Below are 24,502 nucleotides of genomic sequence, written 5' to 3'. Positions count from 1 at the left end.
AAATGACCTTCAACATGCTATTCGTAGGTATCAAGGTACAGTCTCTGCAAGGGCAAGTCGCCTTTGGGTGTAACCCGTATTATCACCATGCAGTACACCCATCCCGTAACCAACGACACCGCCACTGTCAAGGCCTTACCAGACATCATATAAACATCAACTTCTACATTCAGACCACCTCTTTGGGCTCCAAATGGGCACCTTTAATATGGGCGTACTCAGAATTACCCCTGGCGTGCTCAGATATACCCCGCGGTTGAAAATTTCGATACATCTTCAGCTAAACCACCTACCTTGAAAACCATGCTAACTGCTCCAGCCAAAAGTGCTCTTCGGTGCTACTCCACCGAGGCAGCTCCAGCCATCAGGCTGACACTCCTTTTGCTGAGAAACCCCATCATCACGGCAGACCAGCCTGCTTTCCAGAAACAGTACTACCGTTACCTGAAGGAATTGTGGAAACGGTTGATGTGGACCTTCCCCAAATGGTTCTGGTTCCGTCCGGGCACCGTGGCCGAACTCAAGTTCCGTGAACTCAACAAAAGACCTTTTTACAACAACCCCAAGGTGGAGTTTGTGGGAGGTAGGCCCGATGTGATGCATAACAGAGACAGAAGATTCAAGCAAGAGGTCAAGTTGCCCCAGACTTACGACGACAAGCTGAAGGAGGTGGATCCTCTTTCCAGAAAGATCATTCCCAATTCCAGAACCACCCAGGCCGACAAGAACAACGACTTGGTTTCTTTGGAAAGAAAGCTCGCCAGAACGCTATACCTCTTGGTGAGTGAGGACGGTAAGAAATGGAACTTCCCCAATTTTGCCGTCAGCGAGTCGCCTCTACATAAAACGGCTGAGCAAGGCCTCTATCTGATTGCCGGAAAGCAGTTGAACTACTTCAACGTTTCCAAGACGCCCTGCCATGTGCATAACTCCGCTGGAGAGAAGCTGTTTTTCATCAAGCTGCACCTTCTTTCGGGCGCTTTTGATGTGCAGAAGCCACTTCAGCATTTGTGGTTGACCAAGGAGGAAGTTGGCCAGCACTTGGAGAAGGAGTACTACAGCGAGGTGGAGCACTTGTTGAGTGACATATAAGCATAATCGTGTAAATAGACATTGTCACCGGAGTATACGACGAAGATGGAGAGGTAGTGTAGGATTGATGGCTAGTTGAGGATTCTAGTGTTTCAAAACTATAGATTTTAGTATGAAGAATCTTGACGAGAATTGAAAAATACTATTAAAGTTAGTTACAGTTCGTCAAACCATCAAATAATCAATTGGTAGCCTTCCTACATTTCAAATCTTCATATATACAATTCCACTCCTCAGTTACGCTAAACACACCGAATACTAAACTTTTGGTTATTTTGACGATTGAAAAAGACTACTTAAGGTAGTTGCAGTGCATCAAACACTACCAAACAATCACTTAATAGCCCTCCATCTCTTCAAATCTCTATATCTACTACTCCACACTCAGCTGTCCGTAAATACTCCGAATACTAAACTTTTGGTTATCTATGTACCTCCTCTACGTCTCCTTCTTGCCCTTGAGCACCTGTTCAGCAGCCCACACAGAACGGTCAAGCACAGCACCGACCGTCAAGACACCAGCAATGGAACTGATCACACCCAAAACAAAGCCCGACCACGTTTTGGCGTATTCCTGACGGTTGATGATTTTCATGGGCGAGATGTCAAAGTGGAAGAACACACCAGGAACGCCTCCACGTGCATGCATGGTGTTCTGGTGGTCCTCGTCTCTGCCACCTACGACTGGACGGTCATGCGTGATCACAGAAAACTGGTTCGTCTCCTCGGCAGTTTGTCTGTTCTCGAGGTACTCAAAACGAGTGGAAACGACCGAAAGGAAGTACAGCGCCACGTGCTCCTTCTTGCTCTGTTTGAAGTTGTGGCCGTCCAAAGGAGCAATGGAAGGCGCCTGGTTGTCCTCGCCAGGATGGGCAAGCTTAAGCGAGGCGGAGGGGTCTTTTCCAAACGAAAAGTGGTTGATGACATGGTCAATGTCGAACTTGTCGTACTTGCGCCACAACGACATGTCGTGGGAATGGCGGCCTTGGCGGGAGATCTGAATGCCCGGAGCAAAATGGAGGTTTCCAGAGATTCTGGTGATCTTGGCCAGACCCTTCACTCTGCATCCCTCGTTATCACGAATACGCTGCTGAAGATTACGAACATAGCCCTCCTCTTCACACTGGGCGATATTTTCGCCATCGTAGAACGCCCACTCCTTCACCGCATACGCTAGTCTGACGTCCTTACACGAGTTGCAGCAGTACTTGTTGTCTGTCTGATCGACAGCAGCGTAACAAGACCCACAGGCCTGGCCAGGCTGGCCCTTCAAGGTCTCCTCCCACTTCTCCACACCGGACATGATGGGAAGATCGTCCTTGACCTCCTGGCCCAGCGGAAGCACTCTGAAGATGTTGAAGCCAGACTGAAGCACATCCAAGTGGAGGTCGCCCAGGTTGTCCAAAATGTCCAACGTCAACACGCCACACGGCACGTTGGGAAACGTGATGTCCAAATTAATATCAAGCTGTTTGTTCACGTCTCTGTCCACAACAAGCTCCGGTCTGACCACCATGGAGGTGTACTCAGAGTACTCGTTTCTGATGAGAAGAAGCACAATGAAAACGCAGACGAGGGTGATCATGCCGCCCGAGGCGGTCTTGACACGTGCGTCCTCGACGGTTTTGGCAAAGGCGTCTAGGGAAATGAGCCTGGGGCGGGACATGGATGGAGAAACGGTGTGGTTTGGATCGGTGAAATATCGACGTGTGTTATCAGCAGGTCTGCATCGAGACGCACCGGGGCCATTGGGGTTTTTTTGGGGAAGTTGGTTTTTTGGAAGTTGATGGGGGTTTTGGGTTAAAAAGGGATGTGAGGTTGTGTTGATTGAAGGGAGGAGGTTTGGGGTGGCGCTTGTTGGTGAATGGGTGGGGGTGGGTGAAGGCGGTGAAGGCAGTGAAGGCAGTGGAGGCGGTGAAAATTGGCACTTCATGGGGGTTTTTGGTTTACTTTGTTTTTGACGAATACGAATGATTTCCTCGTCAATGGATATTTTTATAATCTTTAGTTTGAGGTTAAAAAGATATATTTGTGGAAGTTTGGGTGTTTGGTGATTCCGCTCGACTACTGTGCTGCAGAGGCGGTCTACCATAGACAAGCGATGGAGAAAAAGTTGAATCATTTTTTATGAAACCTTCAAGGTAGACTATTTCATTCACGGATCTCGGAATATGATCACAAGAATATCACAAAAACTGTTTGTCTCTCTTTCGTTTACCTGGTGGTATGTGGGGCTACTTGGAATGCCTCTCAATCACCATACTTTCCATACATTTGAATGCAATTGCATTTACTTTCACTATTGACATTCTCTCCATTTTAATTAGGATAAGCTGTTTGGCCGTTTTACTAGCTCAAAGTGGAATATGACTAATGTAACGGATATTCTAATAGAGACCTGACATGACCTTCAATGGGTACCCAAAACTTTACAAAAGTCCCACTTATGGTATTTCCAAATACTCCAATCCTATAGTCCCTATCTCTCTTCAGTAGTTTCGGTCCGTATTTGCCTTTTCTCGTTGTCCGCTTACGTACTTAACTGAGCTTCCATCCATTGGCTGCAAACGAGCATTGACCCCATCATATACTCCACCAACCAGCACTCGGCAAGATTATTCCAAATTCATTTAAGCCCACCTCTTTTGAAAAACTTTAGAGAATACGTTTAAAAAATCTCCTCATCCCTCCTTACCACGAACAACCTTCCCTTCCCACCTACACCTGCACCGTGTGCACACTGGCATCAACAGTCTATATTTCATCCTCATATACCACCTCCTTCAAACCCGCCATGTCTGCCCACTTTGCCAATATAAAACCGCTTACAGCTCGGGACAATGGCAATTCTGGAAAACCCTCCCAAGAGAAAATCCTCCACATCTCCATGAACGCAGTGGCCCTGAAAATCGCCAATACTCGTACTGATGGAACCATTCGTGTGTGGAAAAGCGTCCAGGGACTTTCCGACCAGGTCACTATAAAAAGTGGTTATGCTGAGCCTGTAAGAAGAATCTCCTGGCTTCCAACGACAGACAATCGTTTTGCAAGTGTAGGAGGAGACGGTTTCTTGAAGCTCTGGACTGCTGGAGGGGTTTTAGAAAGAGAGATTCAGGTTGAAAAGGGAGAGGAGAAGTACCGTTTGGTGGACTACTCTGTGGACGGTCAATTTTTGACACTTACGGACGGCAACCGTTTGGTGGTCTTGGACGTCAATGACGAGTACAAGAAGATTCATGAAATCGAGCTCAGCAGTGAAATTACTGAAGTCAGGTGGCTGCACGATCCACTGACTGTGTTTGTGGGCTTGGAAAATGGTCAGATTGAGATTCTACAAGTGAAAGAGTCGCTAGATAAAGCGTTTACGATATATGGACCTCGTCTGTCTGTGACCTCAATTGCAATTGACCCCAAGGGTAAATTCTTCTGTGCTGGCTGTGAAGAAGGAGCTGTGTATTTTTGGAGAACCTCTGACTTGCAGAATTCTAAAGCACTCACAAAAATAGACGAGGCGGTCAGTTGCGTGGATATCAGTCGAGACGGCAGCTTTGTCGCAGTGAGTTACGTCAAGGACAGCAATATAAGGATCTTTGACAGTGAAACATTGGAGCAGATGCATGAAGTCACAGACAGCTCCCTCAAGAACTTGGGTAACTCGCAGCTCAGGTGGTTGCCCAATGTCACTGGATACATCTATACGACAAACCAGAACTTGGTGATGACCTATGCAAAAAAGCTTCAATAATTGGAGAATGAGAGAAGGGGGAAGGCATTGGATTGAAATACTGGATTGTATTGAAATACTGGGGCTTTTTGGAGAGGCGAAGTTGAGGTTTGATTCGACTAATGGGTGATTCGACGATCGAGGAACCCCATAACTTTAAAGGCCATTGTGGCGCTTTAGCATCGGACTATTTTCGATCCTAAACGCTTAATCTCCGAGAATCTACACGTTACCCCTGGGATTCCCCTCGATCGTAAATGCATAACGGTTGCTTGTTACACCCATTTTTCCAATCCAAACCCCGGTACCTCAATTGCAGGCTGCATCTACTGCCCTCTTCTCCTCCATCATTGGCCCGGTACCCTCGCCGAATTGCCCCGAGACAAACACAATAACGTATGATCTGGATCCATTCGGATGTTTCAAACGTGAATGCTCTCACAAGTCCGACGTGACGCTTGTCGTCAACGCCTGCAGTGCCCTAGAACGCCTCACATCTCTCATAAGCGTGGCTGGAGATCTGGACGATCTAGTTGCTTTGGTTTTGTTTGTCGGCTAAGCTTGGTTATGAATCAGGGTTTTCACATGAATCTCAAAATGCTCCTTCTTTGCGGTCAAATCCAGCTTTGGAGAAGCACAACCACCCAATTGAAGCAATCGTAGGAAAAAAGAAGAAATGACGGATCGACTAAAGTGGACCAATCGTGGGCTTTAACACACAGCACATATACTCTGCGCATTTGCAGCCACCGCGTATGGAAGGGTATCAACAAAAAAGACACAAGAACGCCAATAATCGAAGAAATAGAATACCACCGAGTGAAAACCACAACCCCAACTTGCCCAAAACACCTTTTCCCCAAAATCAAAAATTTTCCCACTTTTCATTCTTCACATTCATCTCCATATTACTAAAGCAGACTCAATGGAGCCTCGCGCCTGGGACACACACGACCCGCACATCAACACCGTAACAACCACAAACCACCTCCACCTCCACCACTTTTTACCCCATAGCCCCTCCCCCGCTCCTTATTTCCACATTTTCAACCAATCAGAGCGCACCCTTATGGATAACAAACCTCACCCGCCGTTCAGGTCGTTCTCGCTGGCCTCCTCGGCCTCGCTTAACCTGAGCTCCACAAACATCACCAGGGTCCCGTCAGGCCCGCTTCTAACGGTCAATCTGGCCCTCAATCGCACCTCCTCGGCTCAAGATCACATGTACCATAAAGCCAAGGTCATGCTCCGGGCGTTGGGCCAGATCGAAGGAATGGGTCCGTACCTCAATGCTGCTTACAGTGCTGCTGAAAGATGCGCCGAACAGCAGGCGCTTGCTTTGCCTCAACAGCTTCAAACAGACGGTCTGTCATCGAACGCGTTCCGGGCTTCTGTGGGCTCCAGCGGCTTCTCTATTCACCTGGGCCATTCGCAGACGTCTCAGAACGTCAAGAACATCGAGAAAAACTGCATTTTTTCGTTCACTGCTGGCATTCTCCCGGCCAGCTTGAGCACTGATCCTGTGACGGAATTGTGGAAGCTCTTGCAACAGGGCGTGCCGTTGTGCTTGCTCTTCAACGCAGCCTGCCCTGACGCCCAAAAGATTGAGTTCGACTCCAATGACGACCTCAACACCTCCAAAAAGAACGTTTACCTTTTCCTATGCGAGTACCAGAAGCACCCTAGCTTCAGCGGCGGCGACATGTTCACCATCTCAGACGTATACCTGGACAGCTCCCACGATCTTCTCAAGGTGATGAAGGTGGTGAGCACAGTCTTGGATAAGCTCGGCCCCCAGTCGGATCTGGACTCTAGCATGCCTGACATTGGTGAATTGAAGCTCACTGACGACAAATCAAAGGTTTTCCGCGAGTTGATCCAGACGGAAAGAAAGTATCTTTCGGATCTCGAGCTTCTCCTAGACTACAAGGAGGAGCTTTCCAACGCTGAGGCTATTTCCAGCGAGCAGCTCCATATGCTATTCCCGAACTTGAGCGAGGTTGTCGACTTCCACAGACGCCTCCTCAATGGTTTCGAGTGCAACACAAATGTTCCCACCAAGTACCAGCGTATTGGCCTGGTCTTCTTGCATGCATCCAACGGTCCGTTCAAGGCATACGAGCCATGGACCATTGGCCAAATCTCGGCAATCGAGCTCATCAACCGCGAGGCCCCTAACCTTCGCAAGGCATCTACCTTGCTTGATCCAGGCTTCGAGTTGCAGTCCTACATTATCAAACCGATCCAGCGTCTCTGTAAGTATCCGCTTTTGATCAAAGAGCTCATCAAAGCTTACAGCAATTGCGCTGACACAGAGTGCTACTATGAGCTACAAAGGGCTAGTGTGGCTATGAAAGACGTGGCCAACCAGGTCAACGAAGCGCAAAGACGTGCTGAGAATGTGGGCTTCTGCCAGAGCCTCATGGAGCGTGTCAACAACTGGCGAGGCTTCTCTATCAAGGACCAAGGCGAGCTTCTATACCACGCACCTGTCGCTGTCAAGGACGGCGAGAATGAAAAAGAGTACATTGCCTGCTTGTTCGAGCAGATTCTCTTCTTCTTCAGTGAAGTGCCCTCGCACGAATCCAAGCACAAGGAAAAGAAAATGAGAGAATTCCTCACGCTGCGGAAGAAGAGCAGCAGCGGTATGTCGAGCTCCACGGCCAATCTCCTCGAGAACCTCAACAGCGTCAAGGACAAAACGTCGCTCGAGTTGAAGGGCCGTGTGTATGTCTCGGAGATTTACATCATCAACTCACTCAACTTGCCAGGCTACTGGCTCCTGATCTCGTGGACAGGCAAAAAAGGTAGCGGCGTTTTCAAGTTGCGCTACAAGACAGAGGAAGTCAGGTCTCAGTGGGAAACGTGCTTGAGGCAGCTCAAGCAGAATGAGATTGATGCTCGACACAGGCGCAGCAGGGACTCGAGAGGGTCCTTGACGGCGTATGAGGGGCTGGATGCGGGCAACGAATCGCCCATGGCTTACACCGGCCGCAATGACGGCACGCCATCAACGCAGAGACATCACTCGTCGTCGTCGACCATGAGTATGATGAAGCTGAGCCGCAACCAGCCAGGCTCGTCACGAGTGTCGAGCTCGTCGACCAACGGGCACCAGACGTCACATGAGCCGGTGCTGCCCGGGCTGATTGTGGCCATCAACTTGATCTACAAGAAGGCCAGGATAGAGCAGCCACTTTTGATCTCGAGCGGGGCCCTGTTTTTTGAGCTCCACCTGCGGATCTCTGCACACACAGCGCTGAGCTCGAACGTGGACGAGGACGTTGTGATCAGCAAGCTCAAGTACAAGGACGAGGACGGTGATTACGTTGTAATGGACTCCAACGACGACTGGTCCTTGGCGGTGGACATGCTTGAGGAGCTTCTCGAGGCGGACGAGTCTGCTGAGAAGGCTTTAACGATTTGGGTGTCTTAGCGGCACATACATACACAGGGATACACGATATGGCGGGAGCTATGTAGACGAGGAAGAGGTGGGGGCGACGAATTTCAGCTGAAGAGCGAATTCGGCTCTGTAACGCAACCCGGGATCGATCCGAGCAAATTGCTGCGGCGCTCTAGCGAATGAGATGGGAAAGATTGCAACCACTCGGAGTCCAGCCGGATTGGTTGCAGGGGTGAATTTAAAGGTTTCGGAAAATTACTCTGTGCGTCGACGCATGTGTTATTGATCCGGGACAAGCTCAACGAAGCTTTTAAATCAACCAAAACCAATTTTGTTTTTCTTTTTTTTAATAGCCCACTAGCCCACGACGATCAGATTTTCATCCCGGTGACCGTTGCCCAATGGCCGATCACACCCACTTTGTGCCATTGTCGAGAAAGCAAAACGCGGCTTATGATAAAGAAGGTTGGCGATTGGCTGCGTCCGGGAGATGCCGAAAGGGGACACCGCAAAGCCGCTTTCCACGAACGGGGGAAACGTTGGAGTAAAGTGGTGGGGACGAGCTGGCCGTTTTGGTTTGACACATTTGTGCGTTATGTGCGCTGGATTTTGACAGCTTTGACAGGTGTGGTTGACGTTTAGTTTTTCCAGGCGAGGGCCCAAAAAAGGTTCCCACTTTCTTGGCCCGTTCGTAAAAGTGCGTCACAGATGCCAGAGATAACGCGGCAAATGTGGCCCCACTGCAGCTGTCCCAGGTGGAATTGCGCCTCTTCTTCGCTTTGAAAGCCTCCTTGGGGATCTGGCGGGCCTGCCCTGCTGGTGTATTTAAGCGTAGCGGAGGATGGCCCTTTTTTGGGAGATCAATGCTCAAGCTTCTTTTTTTTGCAGCCATGGCGGCGGCGTCCAACTACGACTCGGCGCTAGGCCTGACGGTGTTTTATGAATGCACCTCGTTGGTGCTGCTGATAGCCACTTTCTGTGAGTCTCCGTACGACTATACGTGCTACTGTCGAAACCCCAATGCCATGGCGACGATCACGGGTTGTTTTGCAGCCACTGCTGGGACCAGAAAATACGGAAACGAGTATTTGGTGGAGTTTTGCCTGGAGGCGTTTATGCCTGTGACGCTGGAACAGGTGGCCCAGGCGTACCAGAACTACACCAACCACGGGCTCGACATCACCAAGGTGGAAAACTACAACCAGAGCAAAACGGCCACGACGCCGATCCGGATTCCCGAGGAGTACGCTAGGCTGTACCGCAATTCGTATAAGCAGATCAAAAATTCTGTTTTTTTCGGCGCTGGTCTGGTGGCCTACTGGGGGTTGGTGGTTGTGGTTTCCGGGCTTTTCAACTGGGCCACTGTTTTCGTGCCCCAGAGCCGGAAACTCTTCAACAATGCCTTTTTCAAATTCGTCCGCTGCCACCTCTCCATGCCTGCGTTGTTTGGAAAACGCCGTACCGAGAGCTTCAGAGCACGGTTCCCCATTTTCGAGTGGCTCCTCCCGACCAGACTCGAGACGCTCACCGTGGTGGGCTTTTTCTGGGTGCTTTTCATTCTCTGTGCCGTGGACGAAAAATACATCCCTGCTCCGTGGCGGTCCAAGAAGGAAACGGTCCATACGCTGGTGGCCGACAGAACCGGTATTATCGCTACCATGTTGACGCCGCTCATGGTGCTTTTTGCGGGCCGTAATAGTTTTCTTCAACTCATCACCCGCTGGAAATCCACCACCATGATGGTGTTCCACCGCTGGATCGCCAGAATGGTGGTGTTGCTTGTGTTGATCCATGCGGTGTGCTACACCAAGGTGCTCAAGTGGGAGATGCGGTACCCGGCTGAATTCGACGAAGATTACCTCAGGTACGGTGTCGTGGCCTTGGTCTGTGGCGGCATCATCTGTGTCCAGGCGCTTTTGTACTTTAGAAGACGCTGGTACGACATTTTCCTAGCTGTGCACGTTGTGCTAGCTGTTTTCTGGGTGGTTGGCGCCTGGTACCATCTTTCGTACATGGGCTACGCCCAGATGATGTATGCTGTTTTTGCCGTGTGGGCGTTTGACCGTGTGGTGAGGGTCTTGAGGCTCTGCTACTTTGGCTTTCCTACTGCTAAGGTGACCTTGGTGGAGGATACGTTGAAGGTGGAGATCCCCAGACCGAAGCACTGGAAGGCCATTTCTGGAGGTCATGTGTGGGTGCATTTTGGGCTTGGGCTCCATTTCTGGCAATGCCATCCATTTACGTTTTTCGAATCGGTCACTGAAGAGTCCACCATTGTGTGCTGCTGCAAAGTGAAAGGCGGCGTCACCAGGGCTCTTGCTAAGAAAATCGGCGGTATTCCTGGAAAACTGCTTTCGCTTCGTGTTGCCGTCGAAGGTCCCTACGGAGCTCCTAGTCCTGTGGCTCGTCATTCCAACGTTCTTTTCGTTGCTGGAGGTTCAGGCATTCCAGGTATTTATTCCGAAGCCAATGCGCTTTATGAACAAAACAAGGGCAGCAAGCAGAAGGTCAAGCTTCTTTGGATTGTCCGTGAGCTGCGTTCGCTTGCCATGTTCATCAACGAGATGCGTGCTCTAGTCAAGCACGGCATTGAAACGGCTGTTTTCGTGACAAGGCCCGAAATCCACCATGGCGAGGAGCTCGAGCGTCTTTTCTTCACCGACAGCCTGCTGGAAAAGGAAAAGGTCAAGGAGACGATCGAGGAGATCAACGTTATTGAAAAGTTGCAGGACGAGCTTCCCCATGTGGAGTTTGTGTGTGGAAGGCCGAACATGAGAGACATTGTTGCACAAGAGGTGGAGGAGACTTCCGAGTCATTGGCTGTGGTGACTTGTGGCCATCCGTTGTTGGTTGACGATTTGCGTGATATTGTGATTGATCAGGTGAAGACAGCAGACAAGAGAGTGGACTTCTACGAGCAGTTGCAAGTGTGGGCGTGAGTGGAGGTTTGGCTGTCGATGTAACTATAGAAATGTGCAACCATCCAGATGGCGGTGCAGTTAGAGTATGTACGATTGGATATTGATCGGGAATAGGGTGTAGATTGGGGTGGATCAATGATATCAATAATGTCAGTTATAGTAGGATTTAAAAGTGTATCGATACAATTAGAAAACAACGATACAGAACCTACGGAATACCTTTCACTTTCAATTTTCTACTTACATTTCGTATTTAAGTTTAGTATAGTATTCATATAGGGTTGTGGGTGACCAAATGGGGAACAAGCGAGGGATCACAAAAGCAGGTTTTGGTGATTGGATGGATTTGAGTTAGGCGAGGTGGTAGAAGCGAAGTTGCATTTGAACGGCTATTGCAGTTTATGGAGAGCTGGAGGTGGTGCTTATGTGATGAATGTAAATGTCACAATGGACCTGAACTTTGAGGGTATGTGGGGTTACAAGTTGTAGTAATGCTCTTTTTTTTTTTCTTCTTCTTCTTCTTCTTCTTCTTCTTCTTCTTTTTCTAGCTCAATGGCTTATATCGATATTTCCCTGAATGATATTTATTTCACTGGTAGAGGTGGTTATGCTGGTGCTGCAAGTGTAGGCATGTCAACTGCGGGTTCTGGCGCTAAATGCTGCAAGTAGATCTAGCTGCTATAGACACTGCAACGATAAGAGTACCAAATAGGAAATTTGAAAATGATGAAGAATTTGCCGAAGCCGTCTAAACCAGAATACTCCCGATTTCGAGAAATCTCACTTTTTCAAGTAAGGCATCGCTGGATGATGGCTGGCTTGGGCTCCTGCTAATTAATTAGATAGCATCAGAGTCACCGTTAACACATTGAAAAAGGAGGCTTTTCGAAAAAAAAAAAAAGCAGTGTGAAGCCAATTCGTTCAAAATCCCAATACGTAGCGATCTACAAAACTCGACATAAGTCCATCGATGTAAAAAGTTTCCAAATCCGTTGGAATTGCACTTTTCGCAGCAATGTGGCAGCATCTCATAGTATCTGCAATTGCACCTATATCCCCACCCCCTTTGCCCAACCACCCAAACCTTTCAAGTTCAATAAAACCTTTCTCATCAATCAAGCCGTAATCCAACCGAAATAGCAAAAAATTCAGAAAAGCCCCCTTCCCTTACCCTAACCACCTCCCCTGACTGCAAAACCGTTTGCGCTGATCTTCAACGTCCTGCACACAGCACGGCTTATCTACTGCGCGATGCTTATTGGTGGTCAATTTTTCATCTGACTCACTTAGTGTCGTTTTTGCAGCACGATTTCTCCACGAACCGCATCCCGCCAGCTCTGAAAATTACACAGGCTTATAAAGCGGCATTCCATCATCACATACCCTCTTTTTCATCGCCACACAAGCATGCTCACACGCTCCAGAGGCCTCCTACTGAGGGCTTCGAAAACACTAACAAAGCACCAATACCGCCTAGTTCCAGTCGCCACGAGGCTAAATAGCGTCAATTCGGCAGCTTCCCGTCGTGGCATCCATACCGCCTCGCCGCTTGGCTTCAAATCCACCCTGATCCGCCAAAACGAAATACCGTTTGAAAAACTCTCAGATGAAGACAAAGCAACCCTTACAGAAGAAAGAGCCACCGACAACGTGGACGTATGCATTGTGGGCGCCGGGCCTGCTGGTCTAGCGGCTGCCATCAAGCTCAAGCAGCTCGATAACGAAGAAGGCTCAGGCGAGATGAGAGTGGTTGTTCTAGAAAAAGCACCCGACTTTGGGTCCCATATCGTTTCTGGAGCTGTTCTTGAACCCCGTGCTCTCAAGGAACTCTTCCCAGAAAGCGAGTTTCTCGAGGATCTGGGCATCCCCTTGCCGCCCGACCTCGTCACCAAAGTGCAGCACGACGATATGCGCTACTTGACCCAGGAGTACGCCTACCCTCTACCAGAACCACCGCAGATGAGAAACCACGGGAAAAACTACATTGTGCTGTTGAGCCAGGTGGTGCAGCACCTTGCAGAGCAGGCCGAGGAGCTCGGCGTGGAGCTTTTTCCGGGTATTTCTGTGTCTGAGCTTGTATATACTGACGGAGGAGCTGTCAAGGGAGTGGCTACTAAGGATGTTGGAATTGGCAAAGATGGAGCGCCTCTTGGGTCGTTTGAAAGAGGTATGGAGTTCCACGCCAGACAGACCGTTTTGGCCGAAGGGTGCCATGGTTCTCTCACCAAGAAGGCAGTGAAAAAGTACAATCTCAGAAAGGACAGTGATCCCCAGACATACGGCATTGGCATCAAGGAGGTGTGGCGAGTCAGCGACGACAAGTTCCAGGAGGGGTTTGTGGGCCACAGCATGGGGTTCCCGTTGCCTCTGGACGTTTATGGTGGAGGCTTCATGTACCACTTTGGCGATGGCCTTGTGGCTGTGGGGCTTGTGGTGGGGCTCGATTACGCCAACCCTTACATTTCGCCGTACCAGGAATTCCAGAAAATGAAAACCCACCCTTACTACGCCGACGTGCTTGAAGGCGGAGAGTGTGTTTCGTATGGAGCTCGTGCGCTTAACGAAGGTGGACTCCAGTCGATTCCCAAACTCCATTTCCCCGGCGGAGTGTTGATCGGCTGTTCTGCTGGCTTCATGAACGTGCCCAAAATCAAGGGCACCCACACGGCCATGAAGCTGGGCATGGTCGCTGCAGAAAGCATATTCGAGGCTGTCAAGGAACTCGATCCCGTAGATGAGGAAACCGACTTTGAGGAGGCCTTCGATCTTGCACTGTACGAGGAGAGCCTCAAGCTGTCGTGGGTGTACGAGGAGCTCCACGAGATCCGAAACGTCAGGCCGTCGTTCAACGGACCGCTCGGCTTTTTGGGAGGTTTGGCCCATTCTGGGTTCACCACCATGTTTTCCAAGGGAAAGGAGCCCTGGACCTTATCTCACAAGCACACGGACGCCGAGGCGACACAGCCAGCATCGAACTTTTCTCCGATCGAGTACCCCAAACCGGACGGAAAACTCACCTTTGACATTTTGACCTCCGTCTCCAGAACAGGCACCTACCACCAGGAAGAGGAGCCCAGCCACTTGCGGATCCCACAGCAAAACCACAGAAAACACGCCGAGCTCTCCTGGCCCAAGTACAAAGGCGTGGAGCAGCGCTTCTGTCCTGCTGGTGTGTACGAGTACATTGAGGACGAGGAGGAGCCCTTGGGGGTGAAGTTCAACATCAACTCGCAGAATTGCATCCACTGCAAGACGTGTGACATCAAGGTGCCTGCCCAGGATATCGACTGGGAGGTTCCCGAGGGCGGCGACGGGCCCAAGTACTACATGACGTGATTGGAGTGATTGGTGTGGATGAGGTGATTGACATAGCATAGTCTGGCCTTCTGGCCGGCGTAATAGAATGGGGTGCGTAATACAAGTCGGGTTCAGCGGGTGTAGGGGGATGAAGGGGTATAGTTTGATATGTGGGGTTGAAAGGTGTACCTGTTGGCTTGAGTTGTGGAGGTAGAGTATGATTCTTGTGTTACTGGTAAAAGCAGAGGACATCTATCCAGTGGGCAATCGCTCGGAGCACCCATTTGGCCATCTAGAGTTCTATATTTAACCTTAAGGACCATTTCGGAAAAATTCTCAAACTGACGTTCCCTCAAACTGTCTTTTTTGAAGTGTGGTTGCAAACGTGCTTCACATTGACTTATGCAAGGTTTAAACAAGCGAAAGAGACCTTGCAGCCAGGGAAGCCTACCATGTTTCCACATGGCAATTTTTGAAGATCCCACAGAAGAATGATTTGCATGTCATCTGGAGAAAATAATGCAATCTGCTCGTCATTTTGTTTAGTTCAAAGCTGTAGTGTAAGCCTAGTAAATGTAACCCTAGTGGAGATGCTACTGTCGTGAATATCTGTCACAATTAGCTCAACATCATCTCCGGGCTTTTTTCAAAATAAATTCATCCTCTTATCACGAATTAAACAATTCATAGAGCCTCACATTCAACAATAATATATATCTCACCACTTGCACCATCTCCCCCACTGCCAACCATCCTTTCACAATAGCCTTCCACCTAACCTAATACAGCTTATGCCCCATCCCTACAAACCCATCACGAACTGAATAGAATCTAACGGGCGAACCCTAATATACAAGCAGAACTAACTAAACAACTTGTCCAAGTCCGACAAGCTGATATCCTCGGGAGCGCCAATCTCCTGGTTCAAAAAACCCAGACGAACAGCGTGCTGCCAGTCCTTGGTCTTGGGAGATGCTGTAGCTTCAGGAGCAACCAGGGACGCTGGCGAGGTGCCTGAAGACGAGGCCAAGGAGGAGGCCAGCGAGGAGGAGGTTGAGTTTGCAGCGGCTATGGCTTTCAAAGCAGCAGCATGGAGGGCAGCAGCAGCGGCAGCAGCGTTGGGGCTTGGAGAACAAGGAGCCTTTGACGCTCTAGGAGCGGCAGCGGCAGCGGTTAAGAATTTGGCCTTTTTGTTCGAGGTGAGGTACGACATGGACTTGGAGCGTTTGCCGTTTTTCTTGAGCACGTCGCCGAAATCGATCTCGTCGTCGTCGTCGTCGGCCTCGTCAAACACCTCCAAGTCGTCAAAGTCGAACTCGTCGTCCTTCTTGACGGCGCTTTCCGAAACATCCACCTCGCTCTTTTTTGCAACCACCTGTTCCTGCTGCTTCCGAGGCTCCTCCAGCTTGACTTCGGTCAAAGAGGCCGCCACGGGCGCCAGCGCATACGGCACGAACAAGTTGGACCGGTCGATGGGGCTTTCGACAAAAGCTGGTCTGGAAACACCCAAATCGAACATGGTGGACCGCCGAGGCTTCAGCATCGCCAGCTGCTTTGCCGCTTCAAGGCTATCGGAAACAGGCGGCTTGACCACGGAATTGGGCTGGGTGCCGGGCGTGGGGAGGTTGACATGGAAGTTTTTCGCCAAAAGGCCTCGGTAGACATACACCATGCGTTTTGGCGAAGCATCGGCCCATTCTCGGGAAAGAGCATAACGCAAATTGGAATCGCCCTTTTCCACTCTTTTAACATAGGCATTCAATTTGGCACTCACCAAGTTGGACGTTTTCGACAGCAACTGGGCCATCTCGGGGTGTCTCTCCACAAGCACATCGCAGATCTGCTTCACCGTCATGCCGGCGCCAGCAGGGTCCTTTTCGTACAAAATAAGAAAAATGGCATAGAGCACGTCGTCCTCCAACGAGGCGTCGCCCTCCTGCTGAGGTTTCGGTTTTTCACCCGTCACGGGAATCGTGGTCAGGATCCCCGTGGCTATGGGCACCCTACTGGGGACTTTCACTTTTTTGAAAACACCGCCGTTCGAGCCGTAGTACGACGGCTGGGGCGTGGAATCACGGGAGCTGAACAGCAGAGTCAGCAGCTTCTTCTGCTGCATCAACGAGTCAGGCAGAATCAGGCGGGATGTGGGCAGAAGGTCTCCCAGGCCGTCGGGACTAGGGGAGCCCCGGCGAGACACCTCCTGCTCTGCCGTCTCAACGCCCTTTAAATCTGGGATGGTCGACTTCATCGGATACGCTGAAGCGTGTGAAGTAACTGGGACGCCAAGAGGTCTTTTGTCTGCCAATGCCATACCCTAAGGGGACATATATGGAAGTAATACAGGCCCAGCTAACTTAATAACTGGGAAGAACTGGGGTTAGTAGGGGAAGCGATAAGGTGGTGGGTGGATTTGGGTTGATTTGACGGAACGTTCGGATGGAGTTGGATTTGGATTTTGGTGATTTTTGAGTCAATTCGTGGAGTTGGCGGTTTGGTGGAGTATTGGATGGTCTGGTTGATCGGGTGTATGGTCTATCAACAGTATACTGTACCATTGCAGTCCACATCACCAACAATCGATATCCAAACTTTCAACATTCAAACTTTCGACTCAATAGGCGTAGATTCCCTTGTGACAGGTAGACTGGACGAATTCCCGGCGGAACACGTTTTGCTGATTCTCCTATTGTTCATGCTATCACGTCATCTCATCATGACAACTCATCACAGCAATCAAGCCAAACGCCCCCACACAGTCGTTACCAAGAGAAATCTTCAAACGAATCAAAAACTGAAAACTTGACGTTTTTCATGCTCTCAATTCCACGAATCATCTCTATTGTAACAGCTCTGCGTGGATGCAAAAAGCTGAGGTGCTGATAAAACAACACTAGCAATCAAAAAGACACAAATCAAACACCACGGGAATCACAGCCCAGCCAAGTCCGTCATCCTGAAACCGTTTTTTACGAAATTTCAAAAACTCAACTATCGTTTTTTCTGCTTCAGATCGAGACTCACCTGAGGATAAGGAAGTAAAACATACTGAAAGTGGATCGGCGAAGACGGGATACAAAAATAGCCTTTCGCGGGGGTTCTCTGCTTAGGGAGCCGGAGAATGAATATGGACAGAAGCGCCGTAGCACGGGTGGGTTTCTGGAAAATGGAAAAACTGTAAGATGGTTTTTTTTTTCTATGCAAGGCTTATCCTGTGATGAATCGCACTACATGGAATATCACGTGACTTGTAGAGGGTTGGAATTTGTGCCAGCGGGGCTGACCCTGAGAGGGGCTTTAATGGGGGACGGTTATTAAGGCATTTGAAATATGACCTACGGTTGGTTTATTTGTGGGTTTGACGGTTTTTTTGGTGGTTGGGACCTGCAGATAAGCCGGTGGTCCCACTATCTACAGCAGCGAAAAGCAGTCACAGCGACTAAGGTACAGATTCTAGAGATAATGCGGGCCGCTATCGCGCAGAAAGTGGGCAGGTCGTGCGTGGACCAGGTCGGTGCTCTAGGGCTGCGAGTCATGCAAGGGCACGTGACTGTACATATTGACAGTGCGTGTGGAAGCCCTCATCGAAGGGCTCGTCGGTGCGGGTCACGTGGTAGAAGGGCTGCGACCCTAAGGGGACAAAAGTACGTGCGTCATCGCCATGCGATGCGTTTATGCCGCCACGCGGGGTCGATGCGCTTACGCAGGACCTGCTCGTTGATAAGCTATCGCTGCCAAAGTCTTGTCATAATCTTCCTTCCAGTAGTTGTCTGGGTAAGGATTTTCCTTTTCCCCCGTAGGCGGAACAAACCACCAGTTCAATGCCACGTGAGCGCCTCCAGAACCTTCAGCCAAACTGGTCACTTCATGGAACCAGCCTGTAGGGAGATAGAGCATCTCGCCTGGTTCTAGCCAGACCTCGAGTTTGTGAAGATCAAGGAATCCTGGGAAATTCGCCTCGGCGTAGATCTCGAGCTTTTTGCGATCTTCCTCGGAAACCTCGTCTAGGTGTGCAAGAAGCGGAGGAACTGTTGAGAAGCTTGGAGGATCTAGGTCGGATTCGCCGTTTTCTGCAAAAGGCTCGTCGTTTTCTATGATTTCCTCGAGCTCTTCCTTGGAGATTTTCAGAAAATCGCCCTTTTCGATCATCCACCGAGCCCACTCTCCCAACATGGCACCGTCCTCACGCATAGGGCGCCAAAAACGGGCTTTTTCGTTAACCTTATAGTCAATTAGGCCATTGGGGAAAATACGCCTTATTTCGCCCACCGTCTTGAGTTTTTCAGCGTCTCTGGGCGAGTATAGCGTGAACCGTTTGCGTCCCTGAACCAACACATACAAGTTATCTGCATGGTCGTGGTGAAGACCGGACGAGTTGCCCTTGGGAACGTACCTGCCAAGACTCTCTTTCGTGATGTTCTTCAATTCTGGCTTTGCCTTTTCACCGTTCTTGCATGCGCCCATCCACAAGTTGATCTGTTGCGGGATCAACGGTCCAAAGATGTCTGGAACCAAGGGAAAGTCGTTTTTTTTGTAGAGTTCGGTGAGTGGAGCCTGGAGAAGCGTGCTGATGCGGAAGTCGACCTCGTCCTGGGTGAGTTTGTGTTCTGGAACGACGAAGTCGTCTTGTGCGTTTTCGAGATCGTCGAAGTCGTCATGGAGGTTTTCGAAGTTGATGGACTCGTTGTCTGAATCTAGGCTGGCGGCAGGGATTCCGTCCCCTGCTTCATCCCCTGCTTCATCGTCCTCATCGTCCTCATCGTCATCGTCTTCATCGTCCTCGTCAATTCCCTCATTGACGGAATTCTCCACTTCTTCCCCATCCTCTAAACTTAAAATTTCTTCACCGTCACCATCACCGTCGCCCTCCTCATACTCATGAGACTCGTACTGCGTCGTCAAATAGTAACTTTCGTCTCCACTGGCCAACTTACCTACAATCTCACTAAACGCCAACTCCTCACGCTTCTTCCCCAGCCCAAAGCCTAGACCGTGCTTTCTCTCGACCTGGAGCTTTTTAATTTTCGCCTCCGCCAAGGTCTCGAGGATCCTGTCACTTCGAAAAGCCGAGATGTCCACCGGAACCAATTCCGGGGAGATGATCTTCACAGGCGTCCGTTTTTCAACAAACTTTTCAAAAAAGCCCTGCTTCAGACGCACGGTCTCGATTGCGGGACCCTCGACGACAAATCCAGCGTATTCATTGACCGGAAGGGCCTGTTTTTTGGTGGTTTTCCGATCTAGACTTCTTTTCATGGGTGGTTGATGCAGGAGACACCAGGGCTGCCTATTTGTGGTGTGGCTCTACGATTATCACCAGTGGAAAAAAAGACGAAAAGCAATTGAGCAAGCAACAAGGACTTATCAGTTACCAGATAGCGTGATATTTCTTTTTTTCGTCTTGCTTCAAAATGTCTCTGCCTCGCCTTCGGGTGAAAATGCCCTGGGTTCGTGTTTGACGCTACTCGGCCTAAAACCCGCTGCCACCATAAGGTGATTTTTGAAAAAAATTCGAGATTAGCGACACGTCGAACATCAAAAATATCGTCTTTTCTCGGATGGATAAATCCGCCAGATAAGCCGCTGCCCCATGTATTTTTTTGATCCCCCAGATAATATCGTCCTGTGGGTCTAAGGATATTTTTCCAGACCCGCCGGCGACTCAATAGGAGCAGTATGCATGGTGTACCTGACCAATAAACCCACTTAACTTTAGACGATGCAACCCCCGGTGCACCACGACACTAACCATATACGGAGGGCTCTCGGGGGCGAGTAGTAGTATCAAGAATGAAGGCTGAATTGGTCTAGAGCAGCCCCCACGCTGTGAAATTGTTTGCCGATCGGACGCCTGGATATTGCCCATTCGCTGCACGCAAGTAGAGAGAGCGCATATAAAGAGAGCGCATTGAGAGAAGAGAGTGTGAAAGATCCGAAGGCACGAGGGGTTCACAATAGCGACACTGACGGAAAAAGTCGTGCTAAGCCCCGGCCATCATCCATGCTCTAAGGTGGCCAGTTTATACAAGGTTTATAGATGGTAGAAGTAAAAAGAAAAGAACCAGAGAAAAACGTCAATTGGCTTTGTGGACTTGCCCGACCTCGAGATGATCCAGGGTCCAGAGGGGCGTGGGGATCCGGGCAACTTTAGGAATGTAACAATGCTGGTTGAAGCCTACTCGGGCAGAACAACGAGGTCCCGACTTGGAAAAACCGCACAATGGGAGAGCTTAGGACGTTGGATCGTCTGGATCTCCGCAAGCGTTGAAAAAAAAAAGTAAAGGGCAATTGGGGGGTGACGAAAAAACCGAAAAAACGGATTGAAGCTCTGGAGCGGCTTTCCACTTTTCATGTCTATTTTTGCAGCCAGCAGGGCTCGTGGTCCAAGGAGGCTCGGAAATTGCACGATCGAGACCCTGCCACAATGCTGACTTGGCTTTGAGCCACCCCCAGGCCGAGAACCCAGGTGTCGACATTTATCAATTGACCAGGGCACACAATAGCCAAAGTCGCCATTTGTTCGATTTCAAGACGGGCACAATGGGCCTTCAGAACGGGCCGCTGAAGATGCGCCAATTAGGGTTATGTAGGTGAAGAGAACAATAGAGGCCGCCATAGTAGAGGCCGCCAAACATTTATGGCAAATGAGGGAATGCAGATCAAAGAGGAAGTCAAATGGGGGTAGGCCTTGGAAGCGAATAGGGTGTTTCTTGAGGGCGGCCCAGACGAGGCAGTACGGCTGGAAAGAGGGTACTTTGTCGTTGGAGCGATTGTGGTGATGACAAGAAGCTTGTGGGTTTGGCGTGTGAAAGGCGATTTTCCAGAAACGGAAGCGATCAGCCGGAGTTAGACGAGCTTCGCCAGTTTAGGCTGTCGATCGATGTTAGGCTTCTGGCCGGGCGGTGGGTTTGCATTTGTAGCTTTTCGAGTTGGAGAGTATGAGATTATTGGATGTAGCGTTGGGGATGTAGAGTTGGAGGATTATTGAAAATGTGGATTGACAATAAAAGGTAGATTTTGACGACTACAGAATCGAGGGCTGTGGGCCCGGAATTGGGGCTCTGGGTGGTGGAATTCACCTGGGGATGGGTGCAAAAACGAAAAGTCAGTCCACAAATCAGCCGTAGCCAATTCCACGCCAATTCCGCCAGCGCTAGAACTCGAAAATTCTTCAATTGAGCGGAAATCACAATCCACGCAATTGACCTCGTAGATTTCGTCGTCGATTTCGGGGCGTAAAAGTCACAAAACTAGGAAGTCTGAATTCACTTAAGCGATTACCACAAAAAAGCAGCCGCCACAAAACTCTACCAATCATACTCGGCAGTTGCCTACTCGGCAATTGCCTACTCTACCATTGCCTACCCGGCAATTGCTACACCTCATCATCCTATGTCTGTATTGTCTAGTGAATGTAAAAGACAGCCTTGCTCATGCTCTTGGATCTCTTGACGCCCGGCGCATGGGCGTTTTCGTAGCTGCGCTTGCCGCCAAACATCCTGTCCAGCTCGGCCGGCAGAAGATTGGGCAGCGGCAACGTCCGTTGTGTTCTGGGCAGCAACTGGTGCAATCCAAACGGCTTCACGTAGCCTGGGTGCGAGGTGACGGGTGCAGAAACCTGGGGAGTCAAGGCCGGACGAACAGGCTCGGAAAAGCCGCCCTCCTGGTTTTTCGGGCTGATGCTCAGCGAGATGGGCGTGGCCGGGTAGAATTTCGGGGTCACCAGGCCGCCAAAGCTGCCTGTAGGAGATCTCGAAGGCTCGTCTCTGGAAACAGGCGTATTAAGCTCAATGGCACCGCAATCGCTCGAAGTAGGGGCAGCACCAGTGTGGGAAAACACCGAGTTGGGCGCCAAGTGCTTCCAGGTGAACGCCACAAGCTGCTTCATGAGGTTGAGGAAGCGCAGGTCCTCGTTGAAGTACTTGGTTTTGAGCGAAGGAGGAGGACACTTGAGCACCTTGATGAGCAAGCCAAAGGCGGCATTGTAGGTGGAGTGGTTGACAATGGGCACCTCGGTCTCCACGGCAACGTAGGTCAAGAAAGCATGGGTGGTGAAGTCGGCACTGGTGTTGAGGATAAGACACGCAAGCACGACACTCATCAAGGCAATCTTGGGCAGCAGGTAGTTGAAGTATATGTTGGGGTAGAACTGGATGAGTTCACAGATGTAGATGGCCACGACCTTCACGTCGTTGCAGACCTTGTGGGGGTTCTTAGAGCCGGCTAAGAAAGGAGACAGGGCCAAGGCATTGATGTACAAGTCGACGAAAGCGTCAAAAGTGGGCGCATCCACAAGCCAGCCCAACAGCTTCAAAACGTGGTTTTCCATCTCCAAAAACAACTTCTTGTCGTAGCAGTGGCAGCAGTACTTGCACAAGTCATTGAGACTGGGGATGCGGAACTTGGAGTCCAAGTTTTTGCAGGCAATCCAGAGCGCCGTGAGGCCCAAAAGCTGGTAGTGCTGTTTCTTGACAATACGGACGGAGCAGTATCTGTCAATGATGTTGACGGTCAAGGGGAAGGTCAGCTTACTCAAGTTGAGCTTGTTGATCACGTCCATCAAAAAGTCAAGCAAGAGCGGACGCATGCGTAGGTTGATCTCCGGCTGCTGCTGGATAAGGTGCAAGTTGGGTCTGGTCTTGGTGTCCAAGTCCAAAAGATGATGGTGGATATCGAGTTTGTACTCATCCACGTGAGCCTTGTGGGCCTTATACTCTGCTAGTTGGACGCGGACGTCCTGGGCCTTTGCAGAGGCTTGAGAAACACGAACATGGTGGTAGAAGTCTGGTGAGCTCATGCTAGAAGGTCACTGGGGGGGGCCATATAACGAATGCAAGGGGGAGGTTTGGTTGGGATAAATTTTTGAAACGAAGGGATGCAACGAAACAACGAAATGAAAGAATGCAGTAAGGGTTTGGTTTTTTTCCTTGGACCAACTGGTTGTATTTAATCAAGACAGGAACGTCTGAAGAGAGACTGAAACGTCAAGACCTGAGTTAGGAGGAACAAGGTGTAAGATGAATAAAAAAAAGAATATGATGCTGGGGGTGATGACCAAAAGGGGGGTTTGGGGAGTGGACGCCCGCAGGTGGTGGGTGAAATAGGGACTTTTCAAAAAAAACAGCGAAGTGAGGACCTGGGGGGGTTGGAAATTATATATGTAAAGGGGCGCCAGTAGTTAGTACCGATGGATCGAAGTATGGCAGGGTGCATGGTGCACGGGTCTGCGGAAAGGACATTCAAGCTTTTTTTTGCTAAGTGGCAGGCTTGACGCACGACGCACGACGCACGACGCACGCGCATGCGCGTATTGCATTACCCTCTCACTGGGTGCCCAGGAAGCATTTTTTTGATTAGAGAGAGGAGCACTATGGACGCATGTGTATGCACAAGACAATAATGCCCATCCATTTGTCTTAGTCTTCGAATCCACCGTCGACTCCTCGACAACCGGGGGCGCTCCGAGCGGGGCCTCCTCCAAGGTAGCAAAAACTACCGTAAATGCTTGTACTTCAAAAAATAATGATGGGGCGTCCTGTCAATGGTTACTCGGCAACATCGTTAGGTTTTTTTTTTTTATCACTGTGGTAACTCTTTGCATGCCTCACAGGCACTGAGCACCTCGGTTTTCCGGGGGAGGTGTGGCCCGGTGCGACAACCCCCGGTACTCCCATAACGACCCCCCGGTTCTACGTATGCGGTGAGATGGGTCGGATTTCATCGAGTCCCGGTCCCAACCTGACCTGAGCCTACTAAAGCCTGGTAAAGCCTTAGCCAGGGGCTATTGACAACGAATGACACTTTTATCAATTGCATCTCCACTAAATCAATCCCCACCGCTGGAAAGCATGATCCGTTGAGAGGTAGGGCATCGGATGGCCCGAGGGGTAGAAGAACCGCCTTGCGACATGGGACCACCTCACCGGTTTTGTGGTGCACGGGTCTCCGGAAAGCCCTACGTAGGTCCTCCCCTCGGAAGATCCCTCCCTTTCCCTGTGTGCCCTCGGCGACATCGCCAGAACCGGTGGGCGAGGGAAAAAAAAAAAAAAAAAAAAAAAAAAAAAA

General features: G+C 50.1%; 9 protein-coding genes across 9 annotated transcripts; 5 read left to right on the top strand and 4 right to left on the bottom strand.

Annotated features, from left to right (window-relative positions):
* Nucleotides 1–303: 303 nt before the first annotated feature.
* Nucleotides 304–1,092, top strand: C7M61_003178 (mitochondrial 54S ribosomal protein mL46; the record flags this gene model as incomplete). The annotated part of the gene is made up of 1 exon (XM_024858527.1): nucleotides 304–1,092. The coding sequence occupies one exon, from the start codon at nucleotides 304–306 to the stop codon at nucleotides 1,090–1,092; it is 789 nt and encodes a 262-aa protein (XP_024713437.1).
* A 439-nt stretch (nucleotides 1,093–1,531) lies between these two features.
* ERV46 (Erv46p) lies at nucleotides 1,532–2,758 on the bottom strand (the record flags this gene model as incomplete). Its single annotated transcript, XM_024858526.1, has 1 exon — nucleotides 1,532–2,758. One exon carries the CDS (start codon nucleotides 2,756–2,758, stop codon nucleotides 1,532–1,534), a length of 1,227 nt encoding a protein of 408 aa, XP_024713436.1.
* Nucleotides 2,759–3,886: 1,128 nt separating this feature from the next.
* Nucleotides 3,887–4,837, top strand: C7M61_003176 (uncharacterized protein; the record flags this gene model as incomplete). Its single annotated transcript, XM_024858525.1, has 1 exon — nucleotides 3,887–4,837. One exon carries the CDS (start codon nucleotides 3,887–3,889, stop codon nucleotides 4,835–4,837), a length of 951 nt encoding a protein of 316 aa, XP_024713435.1.
* A 1,048-nt stretch (nucleotides 4,838–5,885) lies between these two features.
* On the top strand, nucleotides 5,886–8,252 carry CDC24 (Rho family guanine nucleotide exchange factor; the record flags this gene model as incomplete). The annotated part of the gene is made up of 1 exon (XM_024858524.1): nucleotides 5,886–8,252. The coding sequence occupies one exon, from the start codon at nucleotides 5,886–5,888 to the stop codon at nucleotides 8,250–8,252; it is 2,367 nt and encodes a 788-aa protein (XP_024713434.1).
* Nucleotides 8,253–9,112: 860 nt separating this feature from the next.
* On the top strand, nucleotides 9,113–11,161 carry C7M61_003174 (ferric reductase family protein; the record flags this gene model as incomplete). Its single annotated transcript, XM_024858523.1, has 1 exon — nucleotides 9,113–11,161. One exon carries the CDS (start codon nucleotides 9,113–9,115, stop codon nucleotides 11,159–11,161), a length of 2,049 nt encoding a protein of 682 aa, XP_024713433.1.
* A 1,389-nt stretch (nucleotides 11,162–12,550) lies between these two features.
* On the top strand, nucleotides 12,551–14,479 carry C7M61_003173 (putative electron-transferring-flavoprotein dehydrogenase; the record flags this gene model as incomplete). Its single annotated transcript, XM_024858522.1, has 1 exon — nucleotides 12,551–14,479. The coding sequence occupies one exon, from the start codon at nucleotides 12,551–12,553 to the stop codon at nucleotides 14,477–14,479; it is 1,929 nt and encodes a 642-aa protein (XP_024713432.1).
* Nucleotides 14,480–15,302: 823 nt separating this feature from the next.
* GDS1 (Gds1p) lies at nucleotides 15,303–16,751 on the bottom strand (the record flags this gene model as incomplete). The annotated part of the gene is made up of 1 exon (XM_024858521.1): nucleotides 15,303–16,751. The coding sequence occupies one exon, from the start codon at nucleotides 16,749–16,751 to the stop codon at nucleotides 15,303–15,305; it is 1,449 nt and encodes a 482-aa protein (XP_024713431.1).
* Nucleotides 16,752–18,136: 1,385 nt separating this feature from the next.
* C7M61_003171 (uncharacterized protein) lies at nucleotides 18,137–19,693 on the bottom strand (the record flags this gene model as incomplete). Its single annotated transcript, XM_024858520.1, has 1 exon — nucleotides 18,137–19,693. One exon carries the CDS (start codon nucleotides 19,691–19,693, stop codon nucleotides 18,137–18,139), a length of 1,557 nt encoding a protein of 518 aa, XP_024713430.1.
* Nucleotides 19,694–21,842: 2,149 nt separating this feature from the next.
* On the bottom strand, nucleotides 21,843–23,234 carry CLN3 (cyclin; the record flags this gene model as incomplete). The annotated part of the gene is made up of 1 exon (XM_024858519.1): nucleotides 21,843–23,234. The coding sequence occupies one exon, from the start codon at nucleotides 23,232–23,234 to the stop codon at nucleotides 21,843–21,845; it is 1,392 nt and encodes a 463-aa protein (XP_024713429.1).
* Nucleotides 23,235–24,502: the final 1,268 nt, after the last annotated feature.

The sequence above is a fragment of the Candidozyma pseudohaemuli genome (assembly GCF_003013735.1).
Source record: "Candidozyma pseudohaemuli strain B12108 chromosome Unknown scaffold00007, whole genome shotgun sequence".
NCBI classification, from domain to species: domain Eukaryota; kingdom Fungi; phylum Ascomycota; class Pichiomycetes; order Serinales; family Metschnikowiaceae; genus Candidozyma; species Candidozyma pseudohaemuli.
The sequence above is the reverse complement of the archived record's forward strand: the minus strand, read 5'-3'. Positions and strand labels throughout refer to the sequence as shown.